The sequence below is a fragment of the Sporobolomyces salmoneus genome, assembly GCF_050403485.1.
Source record: "Sporobolomyces salmoneus JCM6883 DNA, S_salmoneus_JCM6883_v1_ctg31, whole genome shotgun sequence".
NCBI lineage: Eukaryota > Fungi > Basidiomycota > Microbotryomycetes > Sporidiobolales > Sporidiobolaceae > Sporobolomyces > Sporobolomyces salmoneus.
The window spans coordinates 162,778-180,939 of NW_027481132.1; the positions used below are offsets into that span (position 1 = coordinate 162,778).

The 18,162-nt window shown below is 50.1% G+C and overlaps 8 protein-coding genes across 8 annotated transcripts; 2 read left to right on the forward strand and 6 right to left on the reverse strand.

Annotated features, from left to right (window-relative positions):
* Positions 1-285: 285 nt before the first annotated feature.
* MCM3 (MCM DNA helicase complex subunit MCM3) lies at positions 286-3,674 on the reverse strand (the record flags this gene model as incomplete). The annotated part of the gene is made up of 11 exons (XM_076632899.1): positions 286-294; positions 355-562; positions 628-1,184; positions 1,253-1,584; positions 1,652-2,029; positions 2,095-2,498; positions 2,562-2,937; positions 3,012-3,226; positions 3,293-3,405; positions 3,491-3,536; positions 3,619-3,674. The coding sequence occupies 11 exons, from the start codon at positions 3,672-3,674 to the stop codon at positions 286-288; spliced, it is 2,694 nt and encodes an 897-aa protein (XP_076487156.1).
* A 283-nt stretch (positions 3,675-3,957) lies between these two features.
* Positions 3,958-5,082, forward strand: JCM6883_001890 (uncharacterized protein; the record flags this gene model as incomplete). The annotated part of the gene is made up of 3 exons (XM_076632900.1): positions 3,958-4,508; positions 4,573-4,740; positions 4,809-5,082. 3 exons carry the CDS (start codon positions 3,958-3,960, stop codon positions 5,080-5,082), a joined length of 993 nt encoding a protein of 330 aa, XP_076487157.1.
* A 939-nt stretch (positions 5,083-6,021) lies between these two features.
* JCM6883_001891 (uncharacterized protein) lies at positions 6,022-6,735 on the reverse strand (the record flags this gene model as incomplete). Its single annotated transcript, XM_076632901.1, has 1 exon — positions 6,022-6,735. One exon carries the CDS (start codon positions 6,733-6,735, stop codon positions 6,022-6,024), a length of 714 nt encoding a protein of 237 aa, XP_076487158.1.
* Positions 6,736-8,760: 2,025 nt separating this feature from the next.
* Positions 8,761-12,230, reverse strand: JCM6883_001892 (uncharacterized protein; the record flags this gene model as incomplete). The annotated part of the gene is made up of 13 exons (XM_076632902.1): positions 8,761-9,237; positions 9,302-9,399; positions 9,463-9,547; positions 9,614-9,693; positions 9,773-9,994; positions 10,063-10,325; positions 10,394-10,449; positions 10,511-10,581; positions 10,766-10,913; positions 10,982-10,998; positions 11,076-11,354; positions 11,412-11,645; positions 11,708-12,230. The coding sequence occupies 13 exons, from the start codon at positions 12,228-12,230 to the stop codon at positions 8,761-8,763; spliced, it is 2,553 nt and encodes an 850-aa protein (XP_076487159.1).
* A 472-nt stretch (positions 12,231-12,702) lies between these two features.
* JCM6883_001893 (uncharacterized protein) lies at positions 12,703-13,038 on the reverse strand (the record flags this gene model as incomplete). The annotated part of the gene is made up of 1 exon (XM_076632903.1): positions 12,703-13,038. One exon carries the CDS (start codon positions 13,036-13,038, stop codon positions 12,703-12,705), a length of 336 nt encoding a protein of 111 aa, XP_076487160.1.
* Positions 13,039-13,259: 221 nt separating this feature from the next.
* MAK16 (ribosome biosynthesis protein MAK16) lies at positions 13,260-14,780 on the reverse strand (the record flags this gene model as incomplete). The annotated part of the gene is made up of 8 exons (XM_076632904.1): positions 13,260-13,333; positions 13,400-13,589; positions 13,658-14,018; positions 14,081-14,193; positions 14,268-14,371; positions 14,446-14,555; positions 14,626-14,664; positions 14,758-14,780. 8 exons carry the CDS (start codon positions 14,778-14,780, stop codon positions 13,260-13,262), a joined length of 1,014 nt encoding a protein of 337 aa, XP_076487161.1.
* A 601-nt stretch (positions 14,781-15,381) lies between these two features.
* JCM6883_001895 (uncharacterized protein) lies at positions 15,382-16,379 on the forward strand (the record flags this gene model as incomplete). Its single annotated transcript, XM_076632905.1, has 2 exons — positions 15,382-15,525; positions 15,591-16,379. 2 exons carry the CDS (start codon positions 15,382-15,384, stop codon positions 16,377-16,379), a joined length of 933 nt encoding a protein of 310 aa, XP_076487162.1.
* Positions 16,380-16,590: 211 nt separating this feature from the next.
* SPT20 (Spt20p) lies at positions 16,591-18,094 on the reverse strand (the record flags this gene model as incomplete). Its single annotated transcript, XM_076632906.1, has 4 exons — positions 16,591-17,053; positions 17,127-17,404; positions 17,461-17,913; positions 17,972-18,094. The coding sequence occupies 4 exons, from the start codon at positions 18,092-18,094 to the stop codon at positions 16,591-16,593; spliced, it is 1,317 nt and encodes a 438-aa protein (XP_076487163.1).
* Positions 18,095-18,162: the final 68 nt, after the last annotated feature.

Consider the following 18,162-nt stretch of genomic DNA (forward strand, 5'->3'; position numbering starts at 1 on the left):
GGCGTGGGGAGTCAGAGCTCCAAGGCGGGAAGCACGTCAGAACGGAGTTTAACAATTTCGTCGAGCTCTGCGCACTGCGTTCTCGCATTGTCACCTTCTCTCGCGATCCTCAACAGGCGTCTTCTTCGGAAGAAGAGGTCGGCACATATCGATACCTTTGCAAGGAGACACAACATAAGAAAGAGGCAAAGGAAGAAAGCTACAGCGAAAATACAAGAATATTTCCCTCTGTCAAAATTACCCATAACAATAAGCCCAGAGACACGCGACGATAGACGATGTCGATTAGAAGTACTGTTGATACATGAGGTCAGCATCTGAGCCATTGAGAGAGCGAGGAAGAGAAAGACTTACGATAATTCCATCATCGTAAGTAATGACCGAATCGTCTTGATTCGCCATGACTTGCAAATACTTCTCTGCTTCCGCCAAACCAAACAAGTCGGAGATAGGTAAATCTCCGTTAAGAGTCTCCATGATTTCTCCCAAGGTGAATTGATCCGTGTCTTTGAACTTGTCGTGTTTTCGAACGGCGGCCAATCGAGATTGGAATAGCTTGAAGCTGTGCACTCGGCGAGATCGAGTTAGTAGAAAGCTCTCGACAGGAAGGAGGGAAAGAAGACTCACCGAGGAGGATCCAATTCATCTGAGGCTTCCGGAGTTTTAGCTTGTTCGACTTGTCGAGCTTGTTCCGCCGCGACTGGAGGAGGAGTGATATCCCTTCCGAGTTCATCCATGGCTTCCATCGCATCTTGATCGTCTTCATCTTCCTCTTGCTCTTCCTCGTCTTGGTTCTCTTGCAAATTCCCTCCCTTCTTCGCTCCTCTCGCCAGATTCGCCCTGGTCGAGCTTCGTTCTTGTCCCGGCATCTCCATCCTTCCTCCTTCTCCACCTTCGTCGTCACTCGAATCGTCGTCGTCTTCCTCCTCGCTCGAACTCTCCTCGTCGCTTCCCTTGTCTCGTCGAGGTTTGTTCTTTCGTTTCTTGTTGAGTTTCCTACGTTTCCCATCTTGAGCAACTCCCTTCTTGTTGACTTTGATCACTTCTTTGTACAAGGCGTATCGGAGGATCGATTCGGCGGCGAGGGCATCAACTTCGAGAACGTCGGGAGATAATCGAGCTTTTGCGTGAGCGGTAGAGAGACGAATGAGGGTTTCGAGGGCTCGAACCGTCATGGGTGAAGTCTGCACGAGAGTTGTTCGAGGTCCTGATCGTCAGCTCGAGCCAAATAGTCATAGTTCGAAAAACTCACTCGTTTCCTCGTAGGTCCAGCATCGTCATTTCTTAGATTCGTCCAAGCTTTCGAGATGACATCGCTCGCTTCCGCCGTCAAGACCGGTTGAATCGTATTCTTCGCGTATTGGATATACTTTTTCACGAACGCGATCGTCAAAACTTCCGGAGTTTTCGACTTGTTCTTGTTCCTCGCCGAAGCGGCTCGAGAAGATTTGACCGGAGCGACTCCACCGTGGAGAAGGGGGTTGTATTTCTCGAATGGCGAAGCGTTGATTTCGGCAGAATTCGCGGCGGGTTGATCAGTTCCGACGGAGAGATGTTGTTCGAGAGTATCGACAGCCGGTGCACCTGGTATTATTCGAGGGGATCAGTCTCGATCGATCCGAGCGAGAGAGGAAGGAACTAGAGAACGAACCAGGTTCGAGTCCAGGTTGAACGTAACGATGCATCCTCAAAACGTGTTCCGAGATCATCCTATCCCTTTGTTCGTCCGCTTCATCCGTCACGACGAACAACAGATCGAAACGAGACAGCAGCGAATCGGGCAAGGCGATGTTCTTGTGCGGATCTTTGTGAACGTCGTATTGTCCGTAAATCGGATTCGCTGCGGCAACGACCGAGCATCGAGCGTTCAAAGAGGTATGAATACCGGCTTTCGCGATTGTGACGGTTTGTTGTTCCATGACTTCGTGAATCGCGACTCGGTCAACTTCGGACATTTTGTCGAATTCGTCGATACAGACCACCCCTCGATCGGCGAGAACCATCGCTCCGGCTTCGAGTCGTCGTTCACCTGATCGAGATTAAGGCAAGTGTCAGTACAATCTATAGTGAGGCAAGGAGAGTGCAAGTACGAACCAGTTTCTTTATCCGTCGTTACAGCAGCCGTCAAACCGACACCACTCGAACCTCGTCCTGTCGTCGCAATCGCGAGAGGAGCCGTATTTAACACGAACCTCAACATCTGACTCTTCGCCGTACTCGGATCACCGACCATCAAAATGTTGATATCTCCCCTCAAATGCGTTCCGTTCGGTAGATTCTTCTCGACTCCTCCGAGTAAGAGCAGGAGGATCGCTTGTTTGATGTGATCGGAACCATAGATCGAAGGGGCGAGAGATTGCCATAAGAGGGAGTAGGAGTCTTTGCGTTTCGAGATGCGTCGAATCTCGCGAATGTCGTGGTCAGAGAGAGTTTGTTGAGCGATTCCGGCTCCGGATTTCGCAGAGAGCTGTACGACGTGATTCGCGATGACAAGAGTTCTATTGACAGTGAAGCGTCAGTAAGACAGAACCGAGAAAGCGTGAGAACGTCGGGAGACTGACTTGAAATGAGCACTTCCACTCGCTCCTCCTCCCAAACTCCTATAAGCTCCAACGATCTGTAACCTATCTCCCGGTTTGCATTTATCGACAAGATCATCCTCCATGACTACCTCTACACTCCTCGGTAGCTGACCTGCTGGCGCTCGTTCGGGCATTTCTTGAATCGCAATCATTTGATGATCCATGAATGTCGACAACCCATGTTCGATTTCGAGAGGGTTTCCATCAGCATCGGTTTGAGGGTAAGTCGTAGAAGAGGGAGGAGCGCCAGAGGCAGCAGCGGCGGAGAGTCGATCGGTGTAGATTCGAGTGTGGAAGTTTTTCGTCGTTTGACAGTAGTGAACAGATTGCTGCATTTTCGGTCGGACGAGATTACCTATAGCGTTACGAGTCAGTCAGTGAGCTGAGAAGGACATAAAAGAGGGATAGTGAGTGAAAAGGAAAACTCACATCTCGTAACGATTCCTTCCAAACAAACCATCTTTCCCAACTTGTCACTCTTCAACGTCCTCGGAGTCGCGTGGTTCTCTCCGAACGATCCTTTGTACCCCACGTAGAATGTATCCTTCTTGAGGTGTTCAGCGTAATCCGTCGAAGCGTTAATCGCCGTATCTTTCAAAGCCGCGTCGGCAGCAGGTTGCCAGGATGCCGGCTCTTTCAACAGTCTGCACCAATTCCCTCCGACATCAGTACAGAGTAGAGCAGACTGGTCGAGCGGAAGTAGCGCTCACCCATCGCAAAACTCTCGATCGAAATCCCTCAAATCGTCCAAGTTGATGATCAACCTCCGTTCTTTAGCTTGTACCATCTTTTGTACCGCGTTCTTGTAGTTCATGCTCATACGCTGTTCGTCAATCGGGTATAGATTAGTTCAGTTTCTCGACGCGTCGCTTCGAAAGTGAGAAGAAGTGATGGAGCTGAGGACGTACGCGAGCGGCGGCTGTTCCTGCATCGAGATCAAGGAACTCGGTGAAGCTATACACGCGCGTATCGAGCGAGTCAGTGAATGCGACATTCGCGAGAGATGGGAGGAAGAAGAGGAGAAAGAAGTACTTACCGACGTGTGCGCCCTTGCATAGCATCGTCCTGGAGGGCCGGGAGTTGGTCTGCCATCCTTCTATTGTGTAGGCGTATGCGATCGAGTAGGTGAGGGAGAGAGAGTGAGAGTTTCCGACTTCGACGCGTCGGAAGTTTCGAGGCTTCTCTCTTCAATTTATGATCGACATTCACTCAGTTCAGCACGACGATACCGACGAGATGACCACGAACATTCCTGATGAGCGACTCGAGTAACCCCGCTGCTTAGTCATCCCTCATCTTCCAGCGATTACGCGCTCCTGCTAGCTCTCTCTCTCTCTTCTCCCGTTCACTACCTTTCTCGACAATCCTACTCGGCATGCAGATCATCCCAATACTCTTCGAGATCAATCACTCTGGTCGCACCCTTCCTCTATCATTCGACCCTTCCTCCCCTCTCTCTTCCCTCCTCGCCACGCTCGAACAAGAGCTCTCCGTCCTCACTTCCACGGCGAAACTATTGTCTAAGGGGAAGAAACTGCAATGGGATGATCCGGAAACAATTACGATCGAACAGTTCTTCGAACGGAACAAGCTTTCAGCGTCGGAAGGGAAACCACTCAAATTACTCCTGATCGGTCCCCGTTCCGACGCTCTACACGCACTCCAAGAGACGGAGCGAGTGAGGGAGAAGAAGCGAGCCGCGTTTCAGCATCATCAAGCTCAATCTCAATTCTCGAAACCCGTTTCAACCCCCCGAATCCATTCGCTCGGAGATGAAGACGAAGGGAATTACAAGTTCTGGGAGTTGGAACCGTTTCCGAAGAGTGTACCTTGTTACGAGAAGCGACTGGCGATGTTGAAGAGGTTATCGAAGGATGAAGCGGTTCTGGATGTCATGAAACGACACAAATTCGCGGTTGGAGTCTTGTAAGTCTCGCTCTCATCCCCTCTGTGGTAGTGCTCTCGGTCCTAACTTGTTGAGGGAGAATAGGACGGAACTCCATCCAATTCTACAGCCGACCTTGCTCGGATTGAATACGAACGCGGGTGAAAAAGTTTCGTTGAGGTTATTGACGGACGATCTAGAGGGCACGAGGAACTACAACGAAGTGAGGAGAGTTCTACTGCACGAGTTGAGTCACAATCGGTTTGGAGATCAGTGAGTTTCAGTCGGTCCTCATCGCTCGCTCAATCCAAGCCTCCTAACCTCTCGGATTTTCGAATCAGCGACGACGATTTCAAAGCTCTCAATTCTCAACTTAACAAAGAAGTCGCCTCATTCGAATCAAGTCCCTACTTTGAGCCTTGGTCGCCCTCGACAACGTCTTCCTCGGAATCGACAAAAGAATCTCATCGATTGAACGAAGTCGAAGCGGAACGAGTATGGGAGAAATTGCAGTTTGGGTTGGAGGAGGAGGTCGAGATGAAGAGGGAGAGAGTCGGGAACGCTGCCGAGGAGAGAATGAAGAGGGAATTGAGAGAGAAGGGGAAAAGGAGTTAGGAACGGTTTCGGCTTTCATTCTTTGATCCGAAAGTCTAGGTGAGATCGATATCGGAGGAGGAGGTGGAACTTGGAGGAGAAAAAGGATGATATCCACCGTTGAATACTGGCTCCATCGCGTTCAAGGTTAAGGGATCGACCTCGGAGCCCTTTGAACTCTTGAAGAGTTGAGGGGTGGACTAGCGACGGAATCAGTCATGGGAGGAGTTGGATCTTGAATCCGTTCATAGACTGGGGCATGAGAAGTCAAGGCCCTCAAGAGCATGGCGTGACAGTAGCTACCGAAGACAAGAATAGTTGTACAAAATTGTTGTTGATATTCGAAATGAGCTCGCCAAAGAAGGGTGCGAGCGAGCTTTTGCTGCATCAGTGAGGGCTGAACTGGCTTGTAACGGCATGTGGAGAGAGAGCGAACGAAGGCCAAAGCGAGGAGACACATCTCCGATTCTCCGCTTGGATCACCGCTTGTCGATTTCGCTCGTTTCCTTCTCTATCTTTTGAGAGATGTACAGGGACAAAAATAAAAGCTCGTGGTCGGTGCGCAACGAGGAGAAACGTCGAGAAGTGGCTCTGTGCGAGACAGAAAACTTTCAGCGACGAAAGCTTTCGCGACGCTCTCTTGCTTAGTCACCACCGCTCTCAGCTTGATATAGTGTTGTGAAAGGAAGAGGTTCGGGGACAGGAGGGGTAAAATGCAATACAACGAAGAGCACGATGCACTTTGACTTTCCATTCTCCTCCCTCGGCTGAAGTAGCGCTCAATCCTACGGAATTCTCCTCGACAAGGCGTGGATGTACTGCTCAAGATATGATACGACAACATGTAGATGGAACGATGGAACTTCGTACACAGTTGCTGTTGACGACAATGTTGAAACCAAAACCGGAGAAAACAACGTCTGAGCTCGGCGGAAACCTTCTCCGCTGCTTGTCCAACCCTCATTCTATCCCGGTCAATCTCAAGAGTATCTCCAGTTCGACCGTCGAGACCCCTTCTTCTCCCCTTATCCTCTCCCTCCATTCCCTCGCCTTTTCCTTTTTCCTCAAGACTTCCCATCTGTCCTTCTCGCAAACCCACTTCAGGACTTCTTCCCTGATTTCTTCGTACGTCTGAACAAATTTGGAGAAGAGTTCATTGAGAGCGTTATCGAGCGTGAGAGACGAGACGTAAGCTTTGAGCGCAAGGTCCGATAATTCCTGAATCGAAAGGAAATGGGAGAGGATGTAGAGAGATTTCGGAGAACAAGGAGGAGGAAGAGAAGGGGTGAGCGTGCGAAAGATCGAGACAGTGGATAGGTAGGCGGATCGTGAGGGGAAGGGAGATGAAAGAGGGGCGAAATTGACTTGTGACGTGTAGAGATGTGTCAGGAGTGCGTGATAGGTCTTGTAAGATGAGCCGTAGATCGGAACAGTTCGGAGATGAGTCGGAATTGTGCTAAGCTTGCATGTTTCGTCTTTGTTTTCGTCACTGTCGAGGTCGGAGTCGACTTCATCCGTATCATCTTTGAGGCCGAGCGACTCAAGCATATTTTCGTTGAACCCCTTGGTCGCGAGTTGCGCCTTCCAGTAAGGAGAAGCCGCGGCGAGAACTTTCGAGCTTGCGAAGAGTGTTTTCCGGTTTTCTCGCGGGAAGACGAGACAAAGGTCGAACATGGTTCTGCCATCGATCAGATCTATAATTAATCGTTCGAGTCAGTCTAGGTGACCTTTCGAAGTCAAGAGACGCGAGGACTGACCCTGAATTCTCGAGAGCGACGTCGTTTTCTCCTCTATCTCGACCTCAACTTCGAGTTTCAGCAATCCCTTCTTATCCCTCCCCGGACCAGCGATGCTAACTTCTAGTTCCAGGTCTCCTTCGAGTCTTCTCTGAACCATCAAGTGTCTACGAATCAGTATCTAGCGAAGGAGTCGATAGAGTCGCAAAAAATTACTTGGCCGTTCCTCTTTTGCTGCTTGTCCCTGATCTGTTTCTGGTCTGCACCGGCTCTTCCTTGTCCTGATATAGTTTCTCTACCTCTGCGCTGGGTCAACCCATCTTCTCCACTGACCTGAAGAGCTTCATTCGACCCTCAGGCTCACGGTTCAACTTTCGAATCTATAAAGGCCGCTTCTGTGGATCAAGACTCCGGATCAGCTAAGCTACCCGTATGTACCGAAAGAACGACAGAGAACGTACACGAACCACCTCTCGAGAAAGCGTGTGAGAGACTCGGAGAGAAGAGAATCCTGAGAGATGAAACCGAAGTGGAGCGGGACAGACAGATCGAAAGAGCGCACGTCGTCGTCCATATGTGTATTGAACCTGAATGAACCAGACGGTAAGGCTGTAGATGTATCGCGAGCAATGTGAAGAAAGTTGAAGAGGGAAACGATAATCGATTCATCTCCTCCTCTCTCTCTTCACCTCTCCTTCCTGCTCCGTGCGATCAACCTCGACAAAGACGCTGCCACGACCTCTATCAACTCAACTGGAGCTGCGACGTGCAGACCGACTGCCCGCGATTCCCCTTCTTCATCATTGATCGACCTCAACCTCATCAACACAGACAGTCCACTTCGATCAGGCGGATCCCTGACCAGTCACGAATCACCTTGATCAGCCCTAGCAGCTACTGGCACGACTATACAGCTACTAGAGTAATCGGAAGGCCTCTTTCGAATCCTCATCTGTCAGTTCCGAATTCAATGGAGAGAGTGGGGTCTCCGTCGAACGCCTTTGTCTCCTGACTTCTGCTTAGCGTTCCTCGAGGTAGACGGGAGGTCGAACGCTGAGTCGGGTGCTTCAGGGACCTCGGTTAGTGACCTACCTCTCCACGCTCTTCTCCCTCTCTCGATCGACGAAGAATCTGACTCTCCGATGCGTCTATTTGTACAGTGTATTCGACGATCTTCCAACCCGTTCTTCACTCCGATTTCTCGCTTATTTACGTTTTGTCGAAAAAAGGCCAAGTTCGTTCTCTCCTGCGTTCTCAAGGCGATATACTCTCGGCACACTAGGATGTCATCAGGCAATAGTGAAGTAGCTCGTATATGATGATGAAGGGAGAAGAGAAGGACTCCGAGATCCCTCCGGTTATTATTTTCTGTCTTGCAACAAGTTTCATCTCATTTTCTCTGCTCTATGGCATCAAGGGATACAGCTAGCGAGTATTAGAGGCTACACACGATTGGATGGCAAGCCCGCGAGCGAATTGCGAAGCAGCGCTGCTGCAGCCTGACGGCGAGAGAGCTGAACAGGCTGCTAGAAGGCTGACGAGCAGACGGGATTTGGAAGCAGCCTGACCATGCTCTGGTGGTGTACGTCGCCTAAGAGACCATCTCTGAGAGGGGAAACTGGCTGACTCTCCCTCTCGCGAGACTGTTCAGGAGGTTCGCGAGATTCGAATTCGAGTAAAGGCAGGAGAGAGACGAATCGAACCGTCGTGGACCGTTGCGCAGATGACTCGTTCCGAGCGAAGGGTTGGGGCATCGGGATTACCAAAAGCTTCACCTTCGACTCGACAGAAAGGTAAAAGTAACGGATGCACAGAAGAGAGGGAAAAGCGAGATGGGAGCTACAGGACGATTATGGCTTTGAGGTTAAAGCGACGGAATAGGAGGGGAAGATTCGCGAGACGTGGGAAATTGAGTTTATAGACAAAGTGAGAAAGACATCGAAGAAAAAAATGTAACAAAGTCCTAATCTCCCTCATCTTCTTCCATCGCATTCGCCTTCTCCATACGTTTCGTTCTAGCAGCATCAGAGGGAGGGGGAGCGGCGGTTCGAGAAGCGTCGATGTCGTTGACACCTGCGAGGATTGAGTCGACGAAGGTTTTTCCGGCAGGACTGGGATCGAAGAGGGTTTCGAGGAAGGAATCGTAACCTGTTTCAGGAATGTTTCGGAAGAACTCGATGCTCTTGCGAAGTGATTCCCTATTGTGCATGATCTCCGTCGAGTTTCCTTGCCCGTCTCCCAAATTCGAAGCCGCAGTGGCCAATCGCATCGTGTTGCGCGAAGCGCTCCAACCTTTGAAGGTGAGATCTCCGATGACCGGGAGCTGAGCCTTCCAACCGTGTCGATGCTGAGGGTGGTCGTTGGAGGAAATTGATGGCATGAGAGGGTGTTTTGAATCGGGAGGAAGATCAAGAGGAAGTCCCGGGTTGATGGGGTCGTGCTGTGAAAAGCAGCGAGATCGTCAGTGGTGAGCGAGCAGACAAGTAGCGGAAACATCAGCTCACGAAGAAGACCTTCGTTGAAGCATCGAATGAACCATATTGTCTTTTTACGAGTATTGAATGAGCGACGAAGCATATTGAATTCGCATAAACAGTGACCCCTACCGATCGAACGCATAAGAAGGGATTAGTGAAGCTCATCAGGAGAAAGCAGAATGACTAACCAGGGTTTTCACCTCCACAGCCAAAATTCTTTTGGAGGTAGGCCTTGGGCGTTTTCAACAACAATCGGCAAAGATCATGAACACTCTGTCTCACAGTACGAGGACCGATCAGCGTTCGTGAATTTGAAGTGAGCAAAGTGAAGAAACGAACCTCAGTTCCATGACTAGTCAACGCAATAATCCCGGATCCTTCTCCCTCTCGCGTCTTATTGAAGACCATGTTGTAGCTGTCTTTGAACTCGTGTACGTCATCGAGAGCCAATCAGTGCTCATTCAGGTAACAGAGATAGGCAGCTGGAAGTAAAGTCACCTCTGTCAAGTGATTCCGATACTTTACGAATCTGTTCTTCGAAACCGGGAGAGATTACGTTGTTGAGGTTGCCTCCGGGTCGAACAGGAGGATTTGAGTCGATATCGAGTTGAGCGCCGGTCTCCAAAAACTCCTCATCCGACATCTGTTGAAGTTGTTCATTCGCAAATTCGTCAAAGTCTTCCGCCGTGATTCCCATTTGTTCGAGGTAGTCGTCGAAAGCTGCAGAGAGAACACAGTCAGTCAGAGCACGAGAGTCAGCGGGAAAGCGAGAAAGCCAGGGAACTCACTAGGTAAAGGAGTAGCGAAGTTTACTCCGAGTAATTCGAGAATGCGTGTATTGGCCAAGATAACGTCTTTGATCCTTGCAACGGGGAGAGTGCTTCGAAGATTTCGAGGGCAGGGGATTCGGTGACATTTGTACGAAGCTTTGGAGAGTTTGAGGAGGCGAGAGTGAGCTTCGAGGAGGGATTCATTCTCGTTCACGACTCCGTTCGTTCCGTCAGAGATCGATATTCCAGCGAACATGAATAAGAGAAGAGAGCACGGCCAGCTGGTAGCGTAGGAGAGCGTCAATTACGTCTAGCGAGAAGCGTCGAAATCGGGAGAAGCGAGATGTACCGATATTTGAACTGATTGAGCTGAAGCGAGACCGGTCCGAGGTTCAACTTTGAGTTCTGAAGAAGAAGAATTCGTTTTCAGTATGGGTTGGGGCGAGAGAATAAGCAAAGAACTAACCATAACCGGGATTACTTCTCCATTGACTAAACCGATAACGATTTGATCAAAGTGGTCGATTGAAACCAATCCTACAGTTCCCGAGAGGAAAGTAAGTATTGAAGCTGAAGAGCGTGAAGAAGAGGCGGAGGAACTTGCCTCCTGAATTCGCAACCCATTCTCGAACTTCTCGAACTGTTCCCGAAGCAGGGAGAGATAGTAGAGGTTCGCCAGTCAAACAATTCCTAATGGTTTCCATTCTCTGCTTTTTCGTACCTCCTCCAGCGTTGTCGTTCACCACTTCCGTCGAGACGTACTTTCTGACGATATGTTTCGTTAGAGTTTCTCGATGCTTGAAAGACGCTCCTCGGTACTGATCGACTCTAGCGGTAGCAGATTTCACGCTTTTCTTGACGCGCTCCGACTGACGACCGCAATCACCATTGAGGAATTAGCTAAACATCGGATGAAAAGTGAAACGACGAAACGGACCATCGGACTACTTTCAGCTTTTCGACCAAACGAGACAATGGTCAGTTATACCATACTACTCTGTACGTATAGGATAAGAAGGAGCCGAGCGAACCTTTGGATTCTAGTCGGAGTTCCTCCTCTGCACTCATGCCGGGACGAGGCGGTATTCCGGCTTTCCATTCCTCCTGTGCCCTCTTGACTTCCTCCCAGCTCAATTCCCCACTCTCCTGAAGCTCCATAAGACCCTCATAGATATCCACGACCTCGGCCGACCTGGTATCGGTTGTAGGCCCAAATGAGATCGCTTCGGTGAAAACCCCTGCTTGGCGAAGTCGGCAGTGACATTCGGCGCCATAGGAGTAGATTCTGAGGGAGATTTTGACGTGATCATCTGAGATTCGATAGAAAGTGAGTGAGGCGGAACAAGGGAAAAAGAGAGAGAACTGACTATAGATAATCTTGCGGAGTGGTTTTCGGTACTTGTTGACTTCTAGGAGAAACGTCTCGTTCCAACGAGAATCTGCACGAGGGTGACGTTCGTCGGCCGCGAGAGACGAGAGAGCCGTTAGGAGTGAAAGTCCTCTAAGTGCGATGTTGTTCGATGAGCTGATCGCTCGTTCGTACGAGGTTGATCGTTGGGTTGGTGGGACGGAAGTTTCGAGACGTTGATTAGTGATAACATCTGTTGGAGTGAATGGTGAGGAGGAGGCGGGGAGATTGTCTGATGAAGATTAATTGATTTACCGAGTTGAAAATCCTTTTCATCGACTGACCCCAAGCTTCTTCCATCCGTTACTACTTTCCACGGACGGCCATTGACAGACTCTTCCAGCTTCGGAACGGTCAAACCCCTCTTTGCATCTCCGGTACCTAATCCCACTTCCTCACCAGCTTTTCGAACGACCGACTCAAATTCATCCTCGTTCAACTCTCTTCCAGCCACTGCTCCCTCTGCGACCGTGATCCTCTCCCTTACCTTGCTCTTGAGGTCTTGGACGATGGTGTTGCGTTCATCATCGTTGAGGGAGAGGTGGTCTGAAATGTCGAAAGCGACGGATTGAGTTTGTAAGGAGGAGATTTTGGGTCGACGACGAACCCAGAGCTTCTTACGGTCTTTGGTGTATAGGGTCTCAGTGAGTTGGAAGAGTTTGTTGTTGCTGCGCGAACCGAGAGGGAGAGATTGACTTTGTTCAGACGGTCCCGAGGAGCGGGTTTGGCGTTTTGGAGGGGGGTCACTCGGGGGTGGTGCTTGTTGTCTTTTAGCCATTGTGCTGTTGCGAGCTAGTATGAGGAGTGAAAGAAGGACATTGATCTGAAACTACTCCTCGAAACTTCTCCTTCATCTCGTTGCCCCGTCGTTGCATTCGAGGCTTCAAATCTCTTTCACAGATGAAGTAAGAGGTTTCTGCATGCTAGCACAAGCGTTACAGAGCGATACGAGTAGCGCTGAGTAGAGGGGACAGCGCTTTCTGTATATGATTCTCTTTCAATCCATGTTGCTCGAGTGGAGCCTGAGGCTATCTACTCCGCTTACCATCGTGTTCTTATACATCCAGTGTACGTGGCGGTCAAGCGCTGGCACATCGACAACTGAGGTTTGCGAGACCTCTGAGAGCGACCGAAAACGATTTCTTTCGCAAAAAAGGTTCGAAAATCGTTCCTTCGCAGGGATCGAAAACGAGAAAGGTTGTGCAAGAAAACGTTCCCCAAGCTCACATGTCAAAAAAAAGAGTCACACGTTACATACAGTACATGTGCGAGTCGACAATTCCGTGATTCGCCTGGTGAACTTTCTCGGCGGTTTCCCTCAATCGACGCTCTTCAGCTTCACTCTCCTGTTCTTTCTTCTTGTTCGCCGCGGCGTCGAGATTGGCGACTTCTATAGCGGCAGCTTTCCTTTCCCTCTTGTTCTCCTTCTCCTCCTCCTTCTCCTTTTCTTTATTCGCTTTCTCCTGGTCGGGACGTTCCCTTTCCCGACGAGACCGTACAGTCGAAGTTGAAGGGGCTGATTCCTCGGTTGTTCGAGCGGTGGAAGATACAATTGATGAAACGACGGAAGGTCTCGAAGGCACCATTGTGCGGGAAGAGGTCGATGTGGCGGAAGGAGGACGAGCTCTCGTCGAAGTTCCCGAGGTGGGGGAGTAAGGCTCACGAGACCACCTGGTCGACGAGGAGTAGGAGAGGATGCGAAAGTGCCATGTAGAATTGCGAAATAGACGTAAACAGCGAAGGAACAACCAAGGAAAGAAGAGGAAAATGAAAAATACAACATTGTCTCCCGAGCTCGACCGTTCTATCACCAAGCATCCATTTGAGCCGCCGACAGAGGTTCCGTTTCTTGTTCGTATTCGACTTCGACTCGCGGTCCCTCTGTAAATTGCGAGCACGAGTCAGCCAAGAGGAATCGAGCAGAATTGCGAGGGAGAAAGGACTCACTTCGACGAGGTTTCTTTGCGGGTGCAGCAGCTTTGCCCTTGCCCTTGACGTCCGGTTTAGGTTCACCTCCAGCTTTTCGTTTACCACCTTTGGGTGCGGGTTCATCGACTTCGGAATCTCCTGCTTCTTCGTCGTCCTCTTCATCGGAATCTTCCTCGTCTCCCTCTGAGAATCCTTCTTCCGATCCAAACTGATTGACAAAGCGACGTGTGGTTTAGTATCGATCAGTGTGACGAGCGAAAGAAAGCGAGAACTCACCTCTCCTTCATCGTATTCCTCCATATCGTCAACATCGCTCTCATCGAAATCGCTGATAAATTGACCCTCCTCATCTCCATCCTCGTATTCTCCTTCTCCTTCCTCGCTATCCGTGTCGTCATCACTTTCCATTCCCAATTCTTCCAATTCCTTCTCTGCTTCAACTTCCTTCTCTCGGTTCAAAACGGCTTGCCAGACTTCTTCGTTCACGTTCAGGGGTTGATCTCCGTACGCGCGAGACTTCAATCGGGCGATAAGCTCCCGTTCGAGGGATTTCTCGAGTCGAGCGGCGGTGAGGGCTTTCGCTTCTCGTGCGGCTTCTCGTTTTTCAGTCTTCTTCTTGATCGGTACGAGTTGAGGGCTATCTCGAGGGAAAGGATGAGGAAATAGACCTTTATGCGAGAGAGGCAGGGGTAGACTCACGCATCCTTCATCTTGAGTTTCTTCATTTTGATGAGGTATTGAGTAATCTTTGTCAAACGTTGCTTGCATTTGTGGATGAGGAAATCAGGCCAGTAGATCAGTTGCGAATCGATCTACCATCACGGTGGACGAAGTCAGGGTCAGCAAAGTAGCGAAACAGAGTGGAATATAGTTTCCTCGAACTCACTTGAGATAGAGCTTTCGTGTAATTCCCGCTCAACTTTACTCGCTCCCACATCTTGCTCGGTAAATGAGCTCGTTCAATCGTCTTCATGCAAAGGTAGACGGATCCTACAACGCGCGAATGAGCAGAAATCAGTTTTCCGCGGTTAGAGATTCGAGAGCGAGGAAACAACGGAGCTCACCTCCAGATTCGCGAACGGTAGCGTATCGACTGTTCGCTAACGGACACGAAGTACGGTTACACAATCCCGTGATGTTGTATTCATTTCTGCAGAAGTTTTGGGTAATCGTCCTGATCAAAGCATAGCAAGACCTGGTCAGCGGGAAGTCGCAAGAAGGGTGACAATACAACGGAAACTCACTTGATCTTGTAGGAACAATGTTGTCGGTTGATGATATCCCTGTCGAATATAAAAAGGACGATCAGCCCACAACTCGTCTCTCAGGGCTTTGGGAGACTGGAGACCCTCGTAGAAAGTCGTTTGATAGCTCACCAGATAACGTCGTCGGCCTGCATGATGGTCTAGAGCGCTGAGAGGTTGAGAGATGAAGAATCAGAAAGTTCGAGGTTGGTTGAGGTGATCTGCGAGCTAGTCGGGAGCTGCGAGAGACTTGACGGTGCGTGTGAGTAGTCGTAAGGCTTCTCTGACTGTCTGATGCCTCTACTTGATCGGCGCGTGTGCTGGGAAGTGATAGGTGGAAGGACTCGTCTTTTTTTCGTCCGTCGCTGAACTCGTTATTTTTGCGCGACTTCACCCTACGACAGACCAGATATGCGAGGGATGCCCTGATTCTGTGCAAATCTAGCAAACTTCAACCAAAATGCCGCTCACATAAAGTGAGATCGCGGAAAAAAGTGAGACTTGTCGACTTTCGCAACGAACTGAACAACGGCGAGCTGATTCTCGTCGAGCTACTTGCGCTCCGATAAGTGGAACCGTCTTCGAGCTCAATGCCAGTCAAAGATCTCTGAGATTTTCGACGAAACTTCATTGCGACGGCCCAGCGACTTCAATTTTCGAAGATCTCTTGGCTCTCCCTCTTTACCGCCACATCTCCCCCGGATCTCTTACGCCTTCACCTGTATCACTCGCAGTACTGTACCCTCTGTATCCACTATGCCTGTACCCATACCCGACTCGTTTCCCTCAACTTTTCCTCATCTATCAACAACAACCTCGAGCGGCTCAATAGGGCTGTCCCCCTCAGCTCCAGCGTCTGTAGATAGCGCTCCATCTCCAACTGATTCTCCTATCGAATCCGTGAGCTTTTCCTCCCCTCCCAAATCTCCAGACGCGCGCTGACCTCGACCTCTCGCTCGCGGCAGTCCTCCGCTCTAATCGAAGAAAGATTCCTTTGCCCTTCCTCCGCCCTCGGTATCTGGACCTCCATCAAAGGCTACACTTCCCACCTCTCCCCAATAGGTCAACGCTACAGTCGCGAACGATTTAACTTCGATAAAATTGGCGCACTCGCGAATCATTATAGAGAAACCCTCTCTCCTGGATCAGCTGCCGGAGGAGGGGCAGGGGTGATACTGAAGGTAGAAGCGATGCGAGAGGGAAAAGTTTTGGCGACGGTCAATACGAGATTGACAAAGGAGGAGGAAGAGGTCTATAATGATTTTATCCGGAAATCAGCGGATCCTGTCAACGCTCAGGAGGAGGAGGCCATTTCAATACGAACAACAGGAGCTTCGCAAGACGATCACTCGAGAACGACTAGACAACCTTCGAATCGGCGTCAGCAGCCTCATTTGTTCGCAACGAATCAATCTTCCTTCTCTTCGTCGACACGACTGCCGCCTGTTCAACCATCTCGCTCTCTTACCGACGCATTCGATCCTTCAATTCTCGAAAACGACAGAAGTAGACGAGAAACCTGGTCAGAGGAGGAAGAAGGGGATGAATTTGCCGATTTACCACCCTTAGTCGAAGCGACTTGGGTACCCTCCGCTCCAAGCGCAAACGCAGACGACGAAACCTCGAGCGAAAACTCGTACGGAGATGATTGTCCTTTAGAAGAGGCGGGGTTTACGTACGTGAGAACCAGCGAGGGACATTGGATGGAGGAAGGAGAGTTGACAACGAGGAGGAGGGAAGCGGTCGGGAGATAGCTAGATTTCATCATTATCCGTTATACTTGTCGTATGATATGGCGAGATGTAGCTTAGGCATAGTAGAGAATGAGTAGTTGCAACAGTAATCGGAGAAACGAAATGACAACAAGCAAAACTGAAAATCTGAGAAACTATCAAACAAACCGCATCTTCACGCTGTGCCGCGCTTTCTACTCAGATAACCTTGAACGCCTGCTAACTATGCTCCCTACTGAGGTGATCCACTCCACGTGAATTTCGCCTGTTGCGTTCCTCCAGCGTCTCCTGCCGCTTGACCGCTCGCCTCCAATTCGGCCAACCTCTTCCTCTCCTTCTCCTTCTTCTTCTGCGCCATCCTCATCTGTTTCTTCTCCAAGCCTTGAGCGTCCAAAACTTTCTTCGCTTTCTTAACTCCCCCTCCTCCTCCGCCGAGGTTCGTACTAGTCGTTGATGTGGCTCCATCGGACATATCCCCTCCAGCGGCGTGAGAACGGTTCTTGGTTCGTTGGGAAGAGACGGAGACGGCGGGAGATGCACCACGTTGAGCTGCGGCTTGGGAGGAACCGAGTCGGATCGAGGTTATTGCGGAACCAGGTTGAGCTTTCAAGGAGGATGGTTGTTGTGGAGCAGAAGAGGCATGAGGATTCGATTGTCGTTCTCGATAAGATTGGATGAACGCTAATCGAGAGAACCTATTTCGTGCATGATCGGGACTTTACAAGTCAGCCTCGAGAAAAGCAAGACCTGTAGAAGGAGATCACGTACGCAGGTCCTTGTAATTTCGCAATCCCTTCATCCCCAGTCTTCATCAATTTCTCATACGAATCCCTCTCCTTCTTACTCATCATCTCTTCACTAGGGATTCCCTCGTTCTCTTCCTCTGCTTCCTCCTCTTCTTCTGCATCGTCACCATCGTCACATTCTCCAGAATTGCAGAAGCGTTTCCGTTTAGGAGGACGAAGCGTCGTCGCTCGGAGCATGGAATTCGCGATTCGGGAAGTTTGTATAGATGGATCCAAGCACAAAGGCGGTACCGTTCGATTCTACTCACCGAATCTCAGCATTGGACCTCTCTCAAGGTAGACGAGAGAAGACATACGAGTATGACAGCCTCCATTTGAACCGCCTGATCCTCACTCAGTCCTCCTCTCCCTCCTCCCTCTTCCATCTCGAGTTTATTACTCAAAATCCCCAATTCCGTCCAAAGTGTCGCCGGATTCGGAGCGAGAACGATCCTATACACTTCAGCTTGTTGGTTATAACTACTGTTCGGTTTCAAACTCGGATTGATTGAGAACGTAAAGAGTTTCGATGGGGGTAGAGTCGCTAGAGAGAGTGAAAGCTGTTGATTGTGACTGTTTGCGAGAGAGTTGCTGGTGGAGGAGGAGGAAGGGGAATAGTGACGATGATCATGTACTTCGACGATGAGGCAGCCGTCGTAGTAGGGGATGAGGGAGGAGTCGAGGACGTCGAGCAGGTCGGTGGGCAATTTTTGTTCTCGGATTGATTCGAGGAAGCACTTCATCGGGGAGTCGTAGCTGAAATTCCCATGCTGTGTATCTCTACGAGTCAGCTAGAGAGTCTGAGGGAGAGAGGGAGACGAGACAGACTTGGTGTTCGAATCTGAAATGATTCGGATAGAGATGAACGACTACGGATGGTGGTGAGCGACGATAGCGTTTCAGGACTTGACGAGTGTATCGAGTGATGTTGTAAGTCGCGCCGGATGCCATCGTGAGAGAGTGGGAGAGGGGAAAGAGATGGAACTGAACTCTCTTCTCTACACCTCACTTTTCGACAC